Source organism: Dendropsophus ebraccatus, chromosome 6 (genome assembly GCF_027789765.1).
Source record: "Dendropsophus ebraccatus isolate aDenEbr1 chromosome 6, aDenEbr1.pat, whole genome shotgun sequence".
NCBI lineage: Eukaryota > Metazoa > Chordata > Amphibia > Anura > Hylidae > Dendropsophus > Dendropsophus ebraccatus.
Window position 1 is genome coordinate 44,625,773 of NC_091459.1, and position 21,391 is coordinate 44,647,163.

Here is a 21,391-nt window from a genome sequence, read left to right on the forward strand (position 1 = left end):
TATTTATAAAAAAAAAATCTTAAAGGGGTTGTCCGGCGATAAATAATTATTCACAGAATAACACACATTACAAAGTTATAAAACTTTGTAATGTATGTTATGTCTGTGAATGGCCCCCTTCCCCGTGTCCCACCACCCCCACCCGTGTACCCGGAAGTGTGGTGTGCTATACATTACCTGTCACGTGCCGACCACGGTCTCCGATCCCACTTGGGAAGATCCGTCGGCCTCCCGAAGAAGACGTCACTGCTGACGATCGGAGACCGTGGACGACACGAGATGCGGTGAGTATAATGCACCACACTTCCGGGTCTAGCGTGGGTGGGGGGAAACACGGGGAAGGGGGCCATTCACAGACATAACATACATTACAAAGTTGTATAACTTTGTAATGTGTGTTATTCTGTGAATAATTTTTTATCGCCGGACAACCCCTTTAAGTTGTGAGACATCAGTTAGGTAACCATGAGTCATTGCTCTGTGCTGAAATGACCTCAATGTAGAAAATACATAGTTGCTTTTTAATTTTATAAGCCAGTACTTTTAGCATAAAAACAGAACAAGGAAAATGTTTAGCAACATTTTTATTTATGTTTTTTTTTTTTTTTTTTTTCATACCATATGTTTCTCTACTTAAATGAGAACACTGGCAAAAACAAAAAATCTTGTGTTGGGGGAACATAATAAAGAATGTATACAAACCAGTCCCCATGCCCACAGCACAGATTTAACAGGCTCACAAACCCCCCACTAGATGTCATATTCTCCTTGCTTCCTAGTACATCAGGACCCAGCTAAAAGTACCTAACCAGGCTGATGGATTGCCTGCTCAGCCAGTAAGTGACTGTATAGGTGTCCTATCCCAGTCCATGACTGGCTGAGGGGGCAATCCATCAGCCAGGTTGTGATGTTGCAGGAGGATGCTGGCAGGGGGTCTGAGAGCGAGGATGCTGTTCTGTGGGGACACAAGGATTCTTTAAAATCAACCACCTCACCCCCTTCCTGCACAATATGTTTTTTCTTTTCCTCCTTAAGAGCTACAAATACCTGCCCTGTAGAAAATACTTAAGTGTACTAAAACGTAAATGGTCACTAATAATCTCTTGCCATTATATAACTGGTATATGACTTTACTACCAGTTTTCTAGATTATGGGTTTGATCTTAAATTTTTCAGTTGTCCCTGAAATAGGAGACTAACGGTTTTGACGTCTCCCATTCAATGCACACATACAGATGAGGCACCCTCTTGCCCTATGTATCTGTAGCACACCCACAAAATCCGCAGCAGCATGGATGACATTATAAATCAGTCCATTGAAATGTAAGCTGTGACTCAAACACTGGATTGAGATTTAACACACTGGATCTTTCTGCAGCATCTCAATGTGCCTCTGTCTCACTTTGCGACTAACTCCTTCACACACCCCCACCCCCACCCCCACCCCCACCCTTTGTATAGACTTTCATGAGCAATATGTAAAAGATCCCTCTATGAGCCTGTCTTGTCTCTCAACTTTGGCAGTTTTAGGAGAAAGGGGTAGCTAAGTAGCCATACAAGTGGAAGATAGACATTTTTCTATATCAAAATATAATACAAATGTTCTTAGGTCAACATTTACTCATAATGTGTACAGGACAAAACTATGTGGGATTTTGTACAAAATATACCATATCTAATTGATTTCATGTTTGATTTTGGTTTTTTTAGAACTACCAATTGTAAAGGTTGAAAAAGAACAAAAACCTAAAAAAGGTAATTTTAATTACAGTAATTATTATAAAAAATGTAATCTTTAGAAATGTTATCTATTAACTACATGCTTTTATATGATTCTTTTAATTAGTTGCCACAAAACTACACTGAGAACTGTGAGTCTAAAGGGGAGATTTATCAAACATGGTGTAAAGTGAAACTGGCTCAGTTACCCCTAGCAACCAGATTCCACTTTTCATTCCTCACAGACTCTTTGGAAAAAAAAAAAGGTGGAATCTGATTGGTTGCTAGGGGCAACTGAGCCAGTTTCACTTTACACCATGTTTGATAAATCTCCCTTTATGTTCTCACTTTGGGAAAATATAGGGGAAGCAACCGTCTTGTAACATAGATGACTGCTAATAATGATCATGATTACAGATGAGCCAAGCAAATCATGAAAAGCATTATTCTTGATGAATCTGACAAAAAATTGTTTTGTGAACTAAGCGAATTTTTGACATATTTGTCTTCAAATTAGCAAAAAAAAACATGCCAGCCACCATATTTTCACACGATAGATAGTTCACACCTGGCAGTTAGGTGCCAGGGATTAACCAAAATCTTTAATCATGATAATTTTTTGCGACTGGCCATTTAACGAGACGTTCGCTTTTCAACAATATTATTACTTAGTAGGAACAAAGCCTGAGAGTGTAAGCACTGCCCTGAAGGTATGATCACACACCGTAAAAATGTTGGCTATTTTTATTGGATGGCCATAATTTTATGGCAAATAACGTCCATTATTTTTAAACAATGCCAGTTCTCTTACCAAGTTTTCAGATAAGCACTGACCTTTCTGATCTGTGAATCCAGCATTTTAGGTGCCCAGACAGCCTCCAAACATCAGGGCTGCTTGTCTCATCCTCCCGCTCACTCATACCCCTCCATAGGTTATAATGGACTCAGCAAACCCATCTTCACTTTGCTCCTCTGTAATAAAGACAGCTTTGCCTGATAATGAGCAGATAATAAGGTAGGGGGGAGCTTTTTCTGTGGTTTTTTTTGGCTTTTTTTTATGCCAGAAAAAAAAACCCACACAAAAGCCACCCATAAACCTGTCTGCAGATTGTCCTCTTTTAGATACAAATACATTTTTTTATACATTGTGGTAAAATCAAACAACATATGAACAAGAATGCAAAGAATATAAATGTCAAATGAACATGAAAAACCATTGCTAATGTAAACTGTATTTCTTAGAAAAATCAACAGAGGATACTGGAAAGAAACCAGAGCAACCAAAAACAGGTAGGTCTGCACATATGCTCATATAGGGTGGGTTCATACTGAGGAATTCTTGCGGATAATGTCTGCGGAATTCCGCTATCTGTCCGCGCGCAAGGCCGCGCGCCTTTCCGCTGGCTCCATAGACACCATTCTATGGGCCGACGTATTCCGCTATCCGCCGAAAGAAGTGACATGCCCAATATTCCCGATAAGCAAGTACCAAACTGCTAGATCGGCGCTGGCTTACAGAGCCCGGCTTGATTATTGTGCAGCAATGGTTAGTGATGTCTGTGCAGCCCTTGCTTTGGTGTATGTAAGTAATAGCTATTTTATACACACAATTATGTGTGTATCAGCAGCCAATGATTTTAAAACTAGCCAAAAGACAACAATCAGCCTATCGGCTCTGTAGCTGATTGTTGTCTTTATTACACAGAGCAATAGATCGGCCTGATTCGCGTTATTATCGCTCTGTGTAATAGGGCCCATAGGCTATGTTCACACACCTTCAAGATGACAGCAGTTTTTCTTGGATGGACATCATTTCACGGCAAATAACTACTTTTGTTTTAAAATAACAGCCATTATTTGCAAAAAATGTGGCTGTATAAAGAGCATGATCATTATTCACGGTCTTATTTTCACCTAAAAAACATTGTGTGAACATATCCTAAAAGTTACTTTAATTGAAGAAAGACAAGCTAATAAGAAACCCACCAGAAAATATCCTCTCTTGTGGACTTCACAAATAACAGGGCACTATAGAGGCTGTAAAACAAAAATAAACCATTTTTTTTAATAAAGACATATGGTGCAAGTTTATTTTTCCCATCATACAATGCACACATAAGTTCAAAACAAGACCTTAAAAAATGTTTTTCAACGTTGTCCGTGTCAATTTCAAAGGTGTCCTTTAGATTGCTATATCTGAAAATCTATCTGATGTGGAATTGTAGGAATTGTGTATCTTAGAGAGAGTTGTTAACAGAAGGGGAAAAAAAGCACTTTAACATTACAAAATGAAATATATTACTGTGCATATAGCTTGTGTGGTTGAATCTTACTTTGTGCTATGTGAGGAGAGAAAAACCTCTTGAGGCATAGATTTTTCATCTTTGTATCTCCTGGAAAAGCATTAGTTCATTACTTGAATACATTTCCAAAATTCATAGTTATGTGCTGTATTTGATTTGTAATTAATTACGATAGGAACTGATTTAAATAAAAGGCAAAATCTGTAATAACTGCCATGTAAAGTACGGCTGCAAATTTTTGCATTGCATTACCTGTAGATGTACAGCAAACTCTGCAGTGGTGGATGTTTAATAATTTAATAAAAAATCAATGTGACCCTAATTGACAATATAAACTAAAGAAATGCCCACAATTAACCTTAGGGAAGTATTACACAGGACGATTATCGTGTTAAAAATCGTTAAAAATCTGATTTTTGGAAGTCCACTCCGAATTTTTTTTCCCTTGATTTCTAAAATGGCAGCCGCCATTTTAGAAAGCAGGAAGTGTTCCGGACGGGCCTCCAATGACTACTGCTGCTCCTGTACTGGCCTCAAATGACTATTGCTGGACCTCCACTGGCCTCCAATGACAACTGCTGCTCCTTCACTGCATTTGTGACCTTTTTCCTGCGTAGACCCTGTAATGGTGGGTTTCCTGCATAGACCCTGTAATGGTGAATATTGAAGTCTAAAAAAAAATTGACTTTGAGAAATTGAAAAGATAATAATGTTACTGACATGTAGAGCCCTAAATTCAACTAAATACACAACCCCCGTATCATATAGACGCTTTAAACTATGAAATCCGAAGAAATCCGAAATCCGGTCGAACCAAACTTTTAAAAAAAAGTCCAGTCGGAACGAACTTTTGAAAAGTTCGCTCATCTCTAAAAATTATATAATAAACATTTTGTTAGTTGTTCGCTAATCTTTCAATGTAATTTCACGTCACTCTTTTGCTGGGATCACATGGAGTAAACGATCGTGGTAACGATTGTAACTTAAGGCTATTACATGAAACGTTTATCGGCCACATTCGGTCTTGTGTAATAGAAGACAACGATCAGCCGACATGAACAATGTCGGCTGATCATTGTCTGTTATTTGCCTTTCAACATGTTGAAAGACAAACAACTTAGATAGCAACAATCTGTTGCTGTTGCTCCATGGAATAGGAGCTGCGGCATCGGACCGCCGCTGTCTTCTATGGGCTGCCCGGACGATCTAGCAACCACTGCAGCTCCTCATGGCCCCCCTGCACTCACCCACTTGCTGCCGCCGTGTGTAATAGCGCCGGCAGCGAGCAGAGAACGAGCGCGTTAACAGCGCTCGTTTACTCCTCTCTGTCACCCCATGTAATAAGGGCTTAAATGTGCCTTTACAAAAAAAGATTTATCTGACAGATTTTGGAAGCCACATTCAGGAATGGATGTAAGAAGAGGAGAAATCTCAGTCTTTCCTTTCAGACCTGTTTCTTGTTTGTATTCTGTTCCTGGCTGTGGCTTCAAAAAAAAGAGAAATCTGTCTGTGTAAAGGCATCCTAAAGACTATTGCTCTGTGTAATATCGTGAACAATTTGAAGTAGCTCTCATTTGCCATTGTTTGTCTTTAATTGTTAAAAATCACTTTTATCAGATTTATTAAACTGGTGTAAATTAGAATTGTCTTAGTTGCCCCTAGCAACCAATCAGATTCCACCTTTCATTTTCCAAGGAATCTGTGTGCAATGAAAAGTGGAATCTGATTGGTTGCTATGGGCAACTAAGACAATTCCACTTTACTCCAGTTAGATAAATCTCCCTCATAGTCTTTAGGGAGCTTTTAGTAAGAAAGGGCAAGGTGCAAACTAGAAAGTTCTTTTGATTCCAACTTTGTACTGATCTACCATAAGCATTCCATATTAACATTTGCATCTAAGGCTTCCCACAGATGAGCGTTTTACATATGTCTATATTATAGACATATGTTCAGGCCAGACTACAGGTCAGACAGCTTTCAGTCCGGTCCACCAGACTTGTGGTCAAGTTTGAATTTACATCCACCATACTGACACAACAATATGTATGTAATAGGCTCCTGCTACCCTAGGCATTAGGTTAAAATAAATATTACGGCCAGAATGAGCTGAAGGATGAGATGACCAGGGTGACTATATATATATATACACACGTATTGTGGACATGAAGGGGTTAAGAATCTCATCAATCATAGCGACATAAGATCCATGTTTTTTCCATACTGCTGCAGTATTTTCTTTAACACACACACACAAAATAAACTATTTAGTTAGGCTACTACTATATACAGTATACATGGGGCTACCTGATGTAATACCAAACAAGATAAATATACAGTTTTGATTCCAACATATCCATATAAACTGTAATATAGACTTTAAATCTTAGTTATATTTCTTTTACAGGCCAAGAGGTCTTGAAGACTGAAGAGGCTGCTCGTGAAGAAAAGCCAAGTATGTAACTTCCTTAAGTTATATACCAGAGCCAAAGTATAAAGGGACCTTAAATAAGACATTATAGTGAAAAGTGCTTTACACTAGAGTATATATGAACATATACATGAACATATATTTCAGTATGAAAATGTTCTTCATTGACTTGCTTCAGTGTCTTATAAATGTACCACTCAGTGCTTAAAGGGGTTGTCCAGCGAAAATCTTTTTCTTTCAAATCAACTGATATCAGAAAGTTATATATATTTGGAACAGGAACTTTGTCTCAGTTTTCTTTGAATCCCCATAGAAAACCTCTCCTGCTCTGGACAGTTCCTGTTTCGGCCAGAGATGTCAGCAGAGAGCACTGTGTCAGACAGAAAATAAAACAACATTTCCTGAATGACATACAGCAGCTGATAAGTATGGGAAGACTTAAGATTTTTTATTAGAAGTAAATTACAAAACTATATAACTTTCTGACACTAGTTGATTAGAAAGAAAAAGATTTTTTGCTGGACAACCCCTTTAACTTGGTTCAACTTTTCACAATTTCACAAATATGGGCTTTGTTTTTACAATGTCTTTTTTAGGTGAAAAACAGCAGTTTTTTTTTATAATAGCGGCCAACAATTAAAGATCATGATCATTGATAACGGCTGTCCTTATTTTAAACAAAAAGCATTTTTTTAACCTAAAAAATACATATTGGGAACATAGCCATGCAGAGAAAGAAAAAATGTAATCTTCCTGCAGTATTTCAATGTGTCAAAAAATTTGTGGATCAACACAATGGAGTAGGATTCATGTTCTTTCTATTTTAAAGGGGTTATCCAGCGCTACAAAAAAAGGCCACTTTCCCCCTATTGTTGTCTCCAGTTTGGGTGGGGTTTTGAAACTCAGTTCCATTGAAGTAAATGGAGCTTAATTGCAAACCGCAGCTGAACTGGAGACAACAGTAGGGGGAAAAGTGGCCATGTTTTTGTAGTGCTGGATAACCCCTTTAACCCTATCTACTATTCAGCTACACAATATTCTGACCCCACAAGGCATTTTACAAGCCAAGACAAAACCACAATATCAAACATACATATATCCTACGTATTTTTTTTTAGGTACCAGATGTTCCTTTAACACTTCCTGAAACAACTCTGAAACTGTAATAATAGCACGATTTTACATTCCATAGACATGTCAGGTGACCTGGCCCTGACTGCTAATCCAAACTGTTCCTATTACTCTCTATATTCGGATGCTCATTTGGCACACTACACACTGACTGATATTATAGTTTTGCCTTAGCTTGAGAAAGGCCTTGGATGGCTAAGACATTGACGGTTCTTATGACATGCTGAAAATAAAACACTCTGGGAATCTATGGTGCCTTGCTGTCTGTTAAATATTTAACATAATATCTAAAATATACCATAATATATTTGTACAAATGTAAGGCTATGTTCACACACATACACAGGCAAAATGGCGGTTGTTTTAATTGGACGGACATCATTTAACGTTAAATAACGGTTGTTGCTTTGAAACACTGGGCGTTGTTTTAAAATAACGGCTGTTATTTGGTCTCAAAATGAAGGCCATCCTAAAAGACAGCCGTCACTTGGCCAATAAAAGATAATGTGGGAACATAGCCATTGATTTTAAATTTATAATAAAAATATATTGTTTTATATCATATTTATAACTGAAGTAAAAAAAAAAAAAATACTTCTGGTTCCTATCTAGAATCTGTATGTGGTCATGTTACTGAGTTCTTATAATGCAACACTCTCTGTGTAACAGTAAACCAGAAGAATTTAGTGAACTTTGTGCTGTCGAAACAAAGAATAATACATCATATAAGCTTAGTAAGAAATAAATTCAATGTGCTTTTGTTAATTTTATTTGTGAGATCTTGTCTATGTTTTATGTGGCCTCTTTCTATTAATTACCGTATTTTCCGGCGTATAAGTGACTGGGTGTATAATCGGTGAAGCTCGGCTGCTCAGGAGAGCTTCAGAAGAATGACAGTGGCTTCGGGAGGCTCCGGAAGTACCCGAAGCCTCTGTCATTCTTCTGAAGCTCTCCCGAGCAGCCGAGCGTCTCTGATTAGAGAGCTTTGAACAAAATCCTCAAAACATCGGACAACTTTTAAAAAAATTATAAATGGACAACAAAAACGTTGTGTGAACATAGCCTATGAAAGAAAAGCCAAAATCTACATGCTACACTAACCTCTTTTTTGCATCCAAAGAACATTTTCATCCTACTGTACATTTCCACCTACAGTGGAAAAATATTTGTATTTTAATTTCCTTTAGGCCCCCTTCACACGTCCGTGTCAGTTTTTACTGTCAGGAAATCCTGATCAGGAGACCTTAAATGTCATCAGGATAGTATCAGGATTTCCTGACAGTAATCCGTTTTTACCATCAGGAAACCATCAGGAAAAACCTTCAGGATTTCCTGATGAGATAATATTGTCTAGTATGGCAACATAAATCACAGGTACCCGTGTACCTGGATGGCCACAGGCTGCAGAACTACAACTCCCATCATGGCCTACCAGCAGAGCAATGATGGGAGTTGTACTTCTGCAACCTGGATGGCCACAGGCTGCAGAACTACAACTCCCATCATGGCCTGCCAGCAGAGCCATGATGGGAGTTGTACTTCTGCAACCTGGATGGCCACAGGCTGCAGAACTACAACTCCCATCATGGCCTGCCAGCAGAGCCATGATGGGAGTTGTACTTCTGCAACCTGGATGGCCACAGGCTGCAGAACTACAACTCCCATCATGGCCTGCCAGCAGAGCCATGATGGGAGTTGTACTTCTGCAACCTGGATGGCCACAGGCTGCAGAACTACAACTCCCATCATGGCCTGCCAGCAGAGCCATGATGGGAGTTGTACTTCTGCAACCTGGATGGCCACAGGCTGCAGAACTACAACACCCATCATGGCCTGCCAGCAGAGCCATGATGGGAGTTGTACTTCTGCAACCTGGATGGCCACAGGCTGCAGAACTACAACTCCCATCATGGCCTGCCAGCAGAGCCATGATGGGAGTTGTACTTCTGCAACCTGGATGGCCACAGGCTGCAGAACTACAACTCCCATCATGGCCTGCCAGCAGAGCCATGATGGGAGTTGTACTTCTGCAACCTGGATGGCCACAGGCTGCAGAACTACAACTCCCATCATGGCCTGCCAGCAGAGCATGGTGGGAGTAGTAGCCCTAATCTCACCTGTCCCGGATCCTGCTCTGTCGGGGCCGCGAGGTTGGGGTCCGGGTCAGAGTGCAGTGCTGAGGTCCGGGCAGCGGCGGCGGTCGGAGGTGCGGAGCATCCGGCGGGCGGCCTGGTGGTGAGTTCCCGGGGGGGGGGGGGGGGGGGGGGGAGAGGGTCAGATGCGGCGGCGGGGGCGGGGGCGGCGGCGGGGGCGGGGGCGGCGGCGGGGTCGCGGCGGAGGTACTGGAGCATCTGGCGGCCGGCCCGGTGGTGAGTTCCCGGGGGGTGGTGGGGGGGGGGGGGTTGAGAGGGTCAGATGCGGCGGCGGCGGCGGCGGGGGGGGGGATCTGTAGTGCCGGGCAGCGTGTGCGGTGCGGTGCGGGGGGGATGGGGGTGTGCGGGTGATCGGACGGCGGCCGGGGCTGGCTCTCTACCAGTCCGGAATCGCGGGCACTTTCCTGATATACATCAGGAAAATGCCCGTGATTCCGGCGCTCCCATAGACTTCTATGGGGGCGTCCGTGCCGGATTTCCGGACGAAAATAGGACAGGATCTAAAAAATCCGGTCCTATTTTCCGGAACGGACACCCTTCCGGAAAAATCCGGAAGGGTGTCCGTGTCTAATGTTAGTCTATGAGTCCGGAAATCCGTCCGGATTTCCTGATAGGAAATCCGGACAGATTTTCCGGACGTGTGAAGGGGGCCTTACTATATTAAAAAGTTTTAACTATCCCTCATACATTTTGTCCTGTTTAAACTTTGGTTACTCTGGTATGAAAAATAGCAAATAAAAATTCTAAGCTTATTAAAGGCCCTGTTCCCACTACAAGATTTTAAAATGAAATGACATTCGTCTATTGGTATTGAAGGTCACAAATAATGATCATGATTAGCGGCTGTCTATACAATCATAATCATTATTTGAGGCCGTCATTTGAGGGAACATATCGGAGAGCGCAGGCGTCTTGTTAATTAGACGGCCACTAATAAAAAATAAAAAGTGATCTTTATTGGCGGCCATCTATTTAGCATGATGTTCACTAGAGATGAGCGAACCTCGAGCATGCTCCAGTCGATCCGAACGCGAACTTTCAGCATTTGATTAGCGGTGGCTGCTGAAGTTGGATAAAGCCCTAAGGCTATGTGGAAATCATGGATATAGTCATTGGCTGCATCCACGTTTTCCAGACAACCTTAGAGCTTTATCCAAGTTCAGCAGCCCCAGCTAATCAAATGCCGAACATTCGGGTTCGGATCGACTCGAACCCAAACCCGGTTCGCTCATCTCTAATGTCCCCCTTTTACAACTGCTCAACAACCACAAAATACAGAAACAAGACCACCAAAACAAATGTTGTTTTGTTTTGTTTTTTCTTTTTGGTAGTTTCAGAACTGGGACAGGCAGGTAAGCAATGTTGCATGCTTCTGCAGCATGTTTTGGATTTTTTTTTTTACCTGATTACCTCGTAAACTTAAAGTAAGATCAATGCTATTCTGTTTATACATTCAGCAGCACCTAAAAGAAAGTACATGTATAAACAAAACCAATATTAACCCCTTCAATACTGAGCCCATTGATGCACAGATGTTTGGGTCAAATTAATGCAATGTTTCTCTCCGTCTTCTAAGAGCCATAGTGCTTTTATTTTTCCACCTTTTCCACCTGCGTCTAAACTCCATCTCTAGTTTTTACTAATATCATATTGGTGTAAAAGAAAAATTTTGATTACTTTTTATAATTTTTTTTCTGATATATATAATTTAAAAAAATAGCAATCCTGTTTTTTTGTGTGGGAATTTTAATAGATTCAAAAATTTTGCATGCTACAATGTATATAATATGTTTGTTTATGTATTTATTTTCCATATTTTGATTTTTTATAATGGGCAAGGGGGTATTTTAAACTTTTATTCAATGAATAGCGGCCACAGAGAACCCTGTCAGTGCACACGGTGGAGCAAGCAGCTCCAGCCACTCGTTCCATAGTATGTAGTGGGGAGTTCTGATGCGGGCGCGTGCGAATGTGCCCGCACAGAACTCTGCGGCTGCAAAGATCCTCCAGCCGATACTGGCCGGGATGATCTTTTCACAGACCGGCTTTTCCGCTACCTGGCCGGGTCACAGAACGGCCGGTCTCAAACAAGGTTTTAACATAGCCTTATTTCACAGTAAAACATGCAATAATTAGATTAGATGTACTGATCTATGCTATGCCATAGCATAGCATAGATCAGTGTTATAGGGGATCTATGCATAGAGCCTACCTGAGAGCAGACTCTATGCACAGAACACAGATCCAATAAGACTGAGGTAAGTGACTTACCTCCACCTGTCGTTAAAAGCGATTGGGACCCCCTCAGGGCCCCGATCAGTCAGTGACAGGAGCTTGTCCTGTCACTGACTACCTTAAACACTGCGATTGCTGTGCATTGCTACGTTTAAGGGGTTAATGACAGGCAGCTGCAGGATCGCAGCTGCCTGTCATTATGCTGGGCTCTCAGGACACTGATGTGTGCAAGACCGCTCTCACAGCTGTGGTCCCGCACACATCTACAGCCCCTCAGTCAAGAACGTATATATACATTCCTACTGCACGGGGTATGTGCAGTAGGAATGTATATATACAGATTACTGATGCAAGGGGTTAAGGAATTCAGAATTAGTTTAACCATTTGATGTGGTCACTGGTGTGCACAGTGAAACAGTCAGGGAACGCTGTACAGTCAGCTCTGGGAAACTCGGAAGGACTCCAGGTTTGTGTGCACACTAAGCTTACTGTTAGAGAATAGTATAGATAGTCCTAATAAGAGTTTATTTCAGGCTCCCACAATGTTTTTTTTACTTTTTATTTGGCACCAAAATTAGGACTATAAAAAAAATGGCTACAAAACTGCAAAAAAAGATGTTATTGAAACATAGCCTCATAATGACTCTGATATATAGTAGGCTAATCCTATACACTAATAAACAAGTTTAAAATAAACGTGTGAAACAGTAGACCCTTTAAAAAATATATCTAATACAAATGTAATATAAAAAAAATTAACAGCTGCAAAAAAAAAAACTAAAGGAAAAAGAAAAAAATGTTTATTTCCTATTAAATGCATTTTAATCAGCTTACAGTTCATTAACTTAAAACAAAACAAAAAAGAACCCTACGTCTATTTTAGTATGCACAGAACTGTAATAATCCTAATAACATAAATAAAATATAATCTAAAATATTTAAAAAAAAAATTATAAACAATACAACTAATTTCATTAACTCTACATATATAGCCGCTAATTTATATACAAGTATGTCAGCAGCACAAAAATAAGTGAGGTGGGTGCCAGTAGTAGTTCCAACCATGAACTCCTAATATATTAAAGTAAATCCAACGGCACTCCGGGATGCAATGAAATTCAAAACGTGATTTATTCCAGTGATCAAATCATGTTACAGCACAGCAATCAAAGAGGCAACGTTTCTGTGGCCTCACGCCACCATTTTCAAGCCATAGCCGCTAATTTAGATATTAAATGGCACAAGAATAATTTCTTAATGCATTTACTCACATGACTGCATGGACATCAGAACAAATTAAATTAACTGTCATGAAAATATCATTTTAATGAAAACTACTGTATAATCAGTGATTAGTAGCATGTTTGCCTTCCCAGGCAGCAATATCCGTAATGTACATAATTTATGAAATGTTAATTGTATGGAGGGTTTAATCCTAAAATTCCAGATTACCATGCTTTCTAGTCGCTGTCCTTAATATTATATGTGCAACAACAGCAAAGAAAGATGTCAAAGTAAAAAAAAAAAAAAAAATAAAAAAAAATAATAAAAAAAAAAAATATATATATATATATATATATATATATATATATATATATATACATATGCATGGTATTGCTTTTCATTGATCCCTATTGACTCTCAGTTAACATCTGGTCATAGTGTTTTTGACCCCCCAAAAATGCCATGTGCCAATTTTACCAATAGTTGTTATTCATGATCATGGTCATTAACCCCTTCACATCCACAATCTGTATACATACGTTCCTATTGCACATGCAGTAGAAATGTGGATATATACGTTCCTGGACTTGGATATATACGTTCTTGGACTGAAGGGGCTTTAAATGGTCCAGCACACATCAGTGTGGACGGCACTGGAGCTATTGACAGACAGCTGCGTTCACGCAGCTGTCTGTCAGTAACCTCCTTAAACCCTGTGAAGCTCTATGGCTCTTAGAAGACGAGGAGGTACATTGCTTCAATTTGACCCGGAAATCTGTGCACAAAGGGGTTAATAACTATCACTGTTTTGCAACAAAGGACGTTATTTGCCCTTATTTTTACATTGTTGGAACATATAATCAACACCCAAAAAAATTATTTTTTTTGCTCACTGACCCACGATGGGTTCAAAAAATATATGCTCAAAGATGTCTCGCAAAATCCAACAAACCCCAAAAACAAAACACCTGAGCCACACAAATGATATCTAGAAGAATAATTGATAAATTTCATTTAAAAAAATAGAAAAAATTCATATATCACAAATGATATTACTGTTTTAGGCTATGTTCACACTACGTAAGTTTCCAGCCTTAGCGCGTTCCGTGAATAAGCGGCCGGAGATTTACGTAGCTTGCGTACAATGGAAAGTATACGATCTACGGCTGCACAGTTCACACTACGTAAGAACGTACGCCAGGATCGTATGCGGCGCCGTAAAAAATAAACCAGACCATTGTTTGAGGACGAAAATGCTGTAACTTACGCCCGTAGTGTAACATGCGGTCCCGTACGTAGTGGTGATTTCTTCATTTTTGCACTTTGATTCGTCGATCCAAAAGGTTCTGTGGGGTGTCCGAGGCTAGCCGAAGATTTTCAAGTAAAAGACCGCTGTCAGAACGCTACGTACGGCGCTCGGGAAGCGTAAGTAGATTACGGGCGTAAGTTCGCGGACCATACGTAGCCGGCCGCAACTTACGTAAATCCCCGGCCGGAGTTTAACACGTATATGTCCAGCCACGAAAATATGCGGCCGGACATATACGTAGTGTGAACATAGCCTTAAAAGAAAGCAAGACAAACAAACAAGACAGCATAGGGGGAGAAAGTGCACGGTCCACACATGTAAAATGTACTGACCAACAAATTTCATATACATCAAAGTGCTATGTGCATAGAATCTTAATAAAAAATAACAAAGAGAAAGTGTGTATCTATTAAGTATAGTCAGCCCTAGACCTAGTAATCAAAGTGATATAGGGAAAAGAAAAACCTACATATGTGTAGGCATGTATATACCCAAACCAGAAAGAGGGTCCCATAAATAGCAAGTGCAAAGGTATGCAGGCAACATCTGGTAATAGGCAAATCAATGTCTCACAATGTAAGGATATAGGGCTGGAAACAAATACAACATGCAGCAGATCCGTGCAGTTCTTGTACCCTCAGGAACACCTCAGGACGAAGGGCGTGACCGAAATGTGCGTTGTGGTGTTCCTGAGGGTAAGAGGACTGCACGGTTCTGCTGCATGTTGTATTTGTTTCCAGCCCTATATCCTTACATTGTGAGTAGTGATGAGCGAATAGTGAAATATTCGAATATTCGATATTCGTACAATATCTCCCTGATATTCGCCTATTCGATCAAATATTTGATCCCATTAAAGTCTATGGGAACAAGTATTCGATTATTGAAAAACATCTATTTAACCACTTGGAGGTTCACCAAGTCCACAATGACACCTCAGGGCAAGGGAAGGGGTATTAATACGCTTATCGAATATTTATTGAATATTCGGCATACTATTAGATAATATTCAATACTATCGAATACCTTACTATTCGATCACATATCTATTCGATCGAACGGTATTCGCTCATAACTAATTAAGAGACATTGATTTGCCTATGACCAGATGTTCCCTGCATACCTTTGCACTTGCTATTTATGGGACCCTATTTCTGGTTTGGTTATATACATGACTAGTTGCCTACACATATGTATGTTTTTCTTTCCCCTATATTACTTTGATTACCAGGTCTAGGGCTGACTATACTTAATAGATACACACTTTGCCTCCGTTATTTTTTATTCTGACACTATGCACATAGCACTTCGAGGTATATGAAATTCGTTGGTCAAAGTGTGTGATTCGTGTGAACATAGCCATAAAGTTTTAATGCAGAAATATTAAGAGGTTTAAGGCTAAGTTCCCACTCTGAGAACGGGCTAGCATCTATCCGGAAAAGGCGTCTGTCTATTGATAATGACAGCCAAAATATAACGATCATGATCATTATTTGCAGCCGTCAATATTAATATACAGACACTTTTCCTCATAAAACCTGGCCATGGGAACATAGCCCTTGGCCATGTTCACACGCTGTAAGACAGCGGCCGTTCTGTGACCTGGCCGTGTCACAGAACGGCTTTTGTCAGTTAAGATCATCCCAGCCGATACTGCAGTACCCGTGTACACCCACACCCAAGTTCACTGTTACACACAATGGAGTGTGTGAAACGACATGTCTGTGCGGCTACTATTCAATGAATAGCAGCCACACAAAACTGACATGTCAGTTTTTCATGCGCCCGGTTGTAATCCCGGCCGCAGCACAGTATACTATGTGTATATGCTCCGGACGGGATTCCATTCATTCACATACAACGTATTTACTGCATAAATAAATCTGCAACAACGGCCGTAATTTATGCAAAAGTTACGTTATTTGAACACAGTATTCTGCATTGTCTACAAGAACTGAAGTATTAAATCAAGAGAATTTTATTATAAAAATAAAAATAAGTAAAGTAAGCCAAGTAAGCTGTGGTTGTGCCAGTCTGTTGACTTTGCTTGTTATATGCAGCGCCAACAGAAAAGAGGACAAGTAAACAAAACACCTTTCCATTGGTGTCTGATTTACAAACGCGTGTTAACTGATGACCCGGAAAATTCAATACTGCTTCAGTCCTCCACAAAGTGAATGAAAGCCTGACACGTGTTTGCCTAATGGCCTTGAAAATGTTACATCATTTAAGATGCTTGGTTTTGTTTGCTGGGCTATCAGCCAAACACATGCAGAGCATTAGCACATCAATCAAGCCCTCCAGTGCTGTTCTGCTGATACTCACAAATTACCAACATCATATGTTCAGTTGTACAGCGGGCAAACACTAGCCTTCCGTAACGTCCATGAATCCTTGAGGTAGATTGGACGATTTGGATATTGGCGTGAACATTTTAGTGACATCCATCATACTTGAATCTATCAGCTTCAATTTATCTTCTAATCTGCTGACACAGTTTAATAGCTTTTGGGTTAAGGGGACACATGATACTTTTCATAAATCCGTCTGTGCTTCCAGAGTCAAAGAAGCTCCCCTCCCCCTCTCATACCTTACCCAGCTTGTAGGTGTCAACCAAGCAGGGAGGGGGAGAGAGGAGGCATTCCAGCTTGTAACTTTTTTGGGAATGCCTCTTTGACTCTTTGAAAAGCATTTTTATACATTCTGCGAGCACAGCTGGATATATGAAAAGTATTAGATATCTTCTTGATCTAGCAGCAATTAATATCTAATTTGTCAATGTGCACTCTATACTATAACAAAATACTAAATTATTCACAAAATTATGTGCACTATAGTGACTTCTACCTCAGTTTACCTTAGATCAAATACAACCACACAATACTGAGTTTCAGTAGCAAATAAATCTTTATTATTTAGCATTAAAAAACCCCGGATGAAGATTGCGAAACGCACGTCGGGGTGGTGGCGACCCGGAGGAGTGTGATTGTCAGGGAATCATAGGTAATATCTCTATTCTGTCCCAAACCTTTGCAGGGTAATAGAGATTGAAGGGCAAAATGTGGTCCAGCTATATCAGTGGGAAGTTATGTGAAGTATGTAATTATTTGTATATAGCACTTTATACATTGAGACTCCCAGGTAGTTTATATATATTTTTTGCACTTATTCTATTTTGATATGGACCCTGTAATGACATATGTGATATTATGCCCTAATTTATGCAGCTTTTGTGAGTTGGGCAGATAGCAATAATATAGTATTTTGTACTTATGTATACCCTCCGGGATTGCCACTATCTTTTTAATGCATGGTTTTCCCCCTTTTTAATAAATTGTATTTTTAATGCTAAATAATAAAGATTTATTTGCTACTGAAATTCTGTATTGTGTGGTTGTATTTGACACATGAGGCAGATAATACATGATGGCGCTGTAAGTTTATTGTGTCCTTGTTAACCTTCACATCAACAATCTTGCTTGATTGACAGGGCTGAGCACTGCGTCCAAATCTTGTTCCTGTGCTGTGCATAAAAAAATGTGTGCAGGGGCGGGATTTGGAAGCTTTCAGATGATTGTCAATTAAGCCCTGCTAGGGATGGGAAAGGGAGCAAGGAGGCATAAGGGGCTTGAACATTCTCTTTGACACTTTGCATCAGAGAATAAACTATGATAGGTAATGAATACCTGAATACAAATAAAAATATTATATAAACACATTTTCAATATTTATCACTGGTTCTGCTTGTACAAAAATTAGTGCATTTGCTTTTATGATCTATGTTCACACATAGTATTTCTGTCAGTATTTTGGACAGTCTTTTTTCAACCAAAATCAGGAGTACACTAAGTTAAAAACACAGAAAGGCTACATCCACACTATTTTTAACAGCGTCCATTGCATAGCAACGGATGCTGTTAAACTGCCGGCTGCCAGGCTGCATTCAGGACGTACTTGCAGCTGATACCTCTGTATTGGCTGCAGGAATGTTTCTTTTTAACATTGACTTGTGGGCACTGTCCGGTGTCCCTGCAAATCAATTAGCTATTCACTTCAATGTAATGTGCAGCTGCCACCGCACATTACATTGTGTGAACAGCTATTATTTTCAGATGCTGTTCATTGAATAGACAGGTACATTATTTTAACGCTGTTCTAAAGAACGGGCGTTAACATAGTGATGTGTGAACACAGCGGACAGCATTGCATTGACTTCAATGCAATGCTGCCCCTGCAGTAAAGAATGGATGCTGATTCCATTGCAATCAGCGTCCGTTCTTTACATATAAATGAGGTAGTGTGAACATAGCCAAACTGTGCAAATTAGTGCATTTGCAAAATCTTTTCATTATAATTGCCCCCTGTCAGTTCCACTCTTGATTTCGGTTGAAAAAAGACTGACCAAAGGATCGATGGAAATACTATGAAATACTATTTAAGCGTAACTATAATTTCGGTAACCAAAAAATGAAATTCCTCAAATAAAAAGAGCCCTAAACTGCATTGATAGTGTATGCGCTTGCTGCGATATCCCCAGTTGTTTGGCTCAGAGGAATAAATGAAATTTTCTTCTGGCTGCATGAAAGTGGGCGTGGCCTATCCCTCATCTCCCTGGCTGGCTCCCTCCATACACTGACCAGCACCTTAGCAGATGTATCACACAAGGTGGGATTAGATACAGCCCCAGCATACAGTATCACAATGTAAGATTAGATACAAAGCTCCAGCAGATGGTATCACACACAGTGGGATTAGATACAGTCATCTGCTCTCATAACACTGTAGGATAATGTCAGCCATGCAGGTGGGGGCACCTACTGCAGACATCTGATAGTGAATGTTGTATGCACTATGGAAGGACTACAGCTGTGTTGTGCTGGGACTTGTAGTCCTCCCCTCAGTGACTCACCCCCTCTCCCTCATGTAGTACATTGGAGTCATGGTGGCATGTCCCCCCTTGGTGAAGCACTGGGTATTTGTCCCTCCATCCAGCTCTTCCCCTGCGCTGCTCCTCACACACAACACCCTCAGCTCTACTATGTGATCTCTGTGAGAACGTGCTGCTAGGAGGGGGGTAGGTTTTGTTTATGTCTCTCTGTGTGTCAGGGCTGTTATCTGATCCTCCTGTCAGAGTCCGTACACTCAGGACGGATCTGCAGGGAGGGGGCGTGTCCAGCAGGAAAGCAGAAATAAGTCAGAGCCAGACAGAGCTGTAAGGGCATAATCAGCCTTATGTATTTAAAAAACGATTTAAAAAAACATTTTATCGTTACGCTTTTCTCAATAGCGTATTACATTATCAAAGAAAATGAAAGGAAACACAACTCTTCCTACTGCAGTCATCCATGCCAGTCTTTTATTCTGGGCACAGTGGAAGCAGAATATCATTACAAAACTATTAGGCTTGAAATGTTATAATTCTGACCACATAAACCATTAGAAAATGTCTTGCTTCAGATTTGCTGCATTAAAGTAATTAAATTAGTATTATTTAAATACACTTGTAAATGGATTTTACAGTTTGGCACATTTACTGAGCAGTTACATGGCTATCTCAAGCTATTTTACATCACTGTAGGTAAATCGCTACATCTGAGGACCAAGAAGGGTCAATGCACATAGTGCTTATGCATTCATGCAGCCTGTAGTCGTTCTTCTGGTTCCTATTATGGAACAGTAGGTACTAAGTGTGCTGCTGTTTGGTGTCCCAGTGACTGTCTAAAGTGGACTTTAATTAAGTTGCACCCCATTCCCTGATAGGGCATAACTAACAGATCAGGGCGGGGGGTCTACTGCTGGGGCCCCCTTGCAATCCTGAAAATAGACCTCCCTTGTCTCCCTTCTCTTGCACACACTGCCATTCTGTTCATTCTCTAAGGGTGTCTAGATTATCTCAGCTTCAATACCAAAAAATGGAACAGTAGTCATGTGTGCACACTATGGATCCATTGAGTGGGGAAATTAAGGTCCCTGTTCTGAAGATCAGTTACTCATACTACAGGATAGGCTAATGATCGCTTAGCATAGACGGTGTAGTGCTGCCTGTGCTGAGTTGTCTCTTCCTGTTGGAGCGGCATGTCAGTGGAAGTTGTGAAGAAGAGGACAGTGGTGGAGAGCAACAGACCGCGGGCGGTCTGGGAACTGGCAGCTGCGGTGGAGCGAGATGGGTAAGTATACATCACAGTTGTGTCCCCCGCAGCCCTAGCAGCATCGTAGAGTAGTAGTTTATGCTGGACAATGCCTTTAAGGCCATATTAGACAGCCCAACAACCCAAGGGGTAAGTGAGCATCAATCTGCTAGAACAATATTAGCTTACCAAACCTATTACATGGAATGATAATAGTGCAGTATGTCTTATTACATGGAGCGATAGATCACATGACATGACATGTTGAAAAAAAAAAAGTGATCAGTCGATGAGTCTCACATCAGCCAGTCGCTGGCTCTATGACAAATTTTCTGTCAAATAAACTATCTGTGTTTTAGGAATTGATTATTTAGGTGCCTGATATTTAATGTAAATTACCTGCATCCTTCCTTTATATCTGAACCTAGAAATTTGATCTAAAGCAGTAAAAACAATAACATGGGAGATAAACCCAAGAAAAGCAAAATGATATGTAACTCCAAAATGTGTTTTTCATTGTATCGGTTAATTTACTGAACAGATAAAGACTTTTTGCCCCAGGGCTAATATTGATGGCCTATTCGTAAAATGGACCAGCCCTATGAGGTCAGTGGGTGTCAGGCTCTTGGCACCTTTATTGATCAGCTAATTGGCAGGGTCACGCCTGTCAATTGTAGAACCCTTAACATTCACAGGTCCTTACATTGTGACTGAATTGTAGAGACTTGTATCTGGCACAGCACCTACAAAATGCATGTAGT

At 40.4% G+C, this 21,391-nt stretch overlaps 1 protein-coding gene across 1 annotated transcript in view; it reads left to right on the forward strand.

The window, feature by feature from the left end:
* The window catches only part of LOC138795198 (titin homolog), a 207,060-nt gene that overhangs the window by 142,726 nt on the left and 42,943 nt on the right, over nt 1-21,391 (forward strand). The window contains exons 47-50 of the mRNA XM_069974193.1: nt 1,711-1,755; nt 2,962-3,009; nt 6,427-6,474; nt 11,066-11,086. Of these exons, the coding sequence (XP_069830294.1) occupies nt 1,711-1,755; nt 2,962-3,009; nt 6,427-6,474; nt 11,066-11,086 (162 nt within the window). The remainder of the gene's footprint in view (nt 1-1,710; nt 1,756-2,961; nt 3,010-6,426; nt 6,475-11,065; nt 11,087-21,391) is intronic.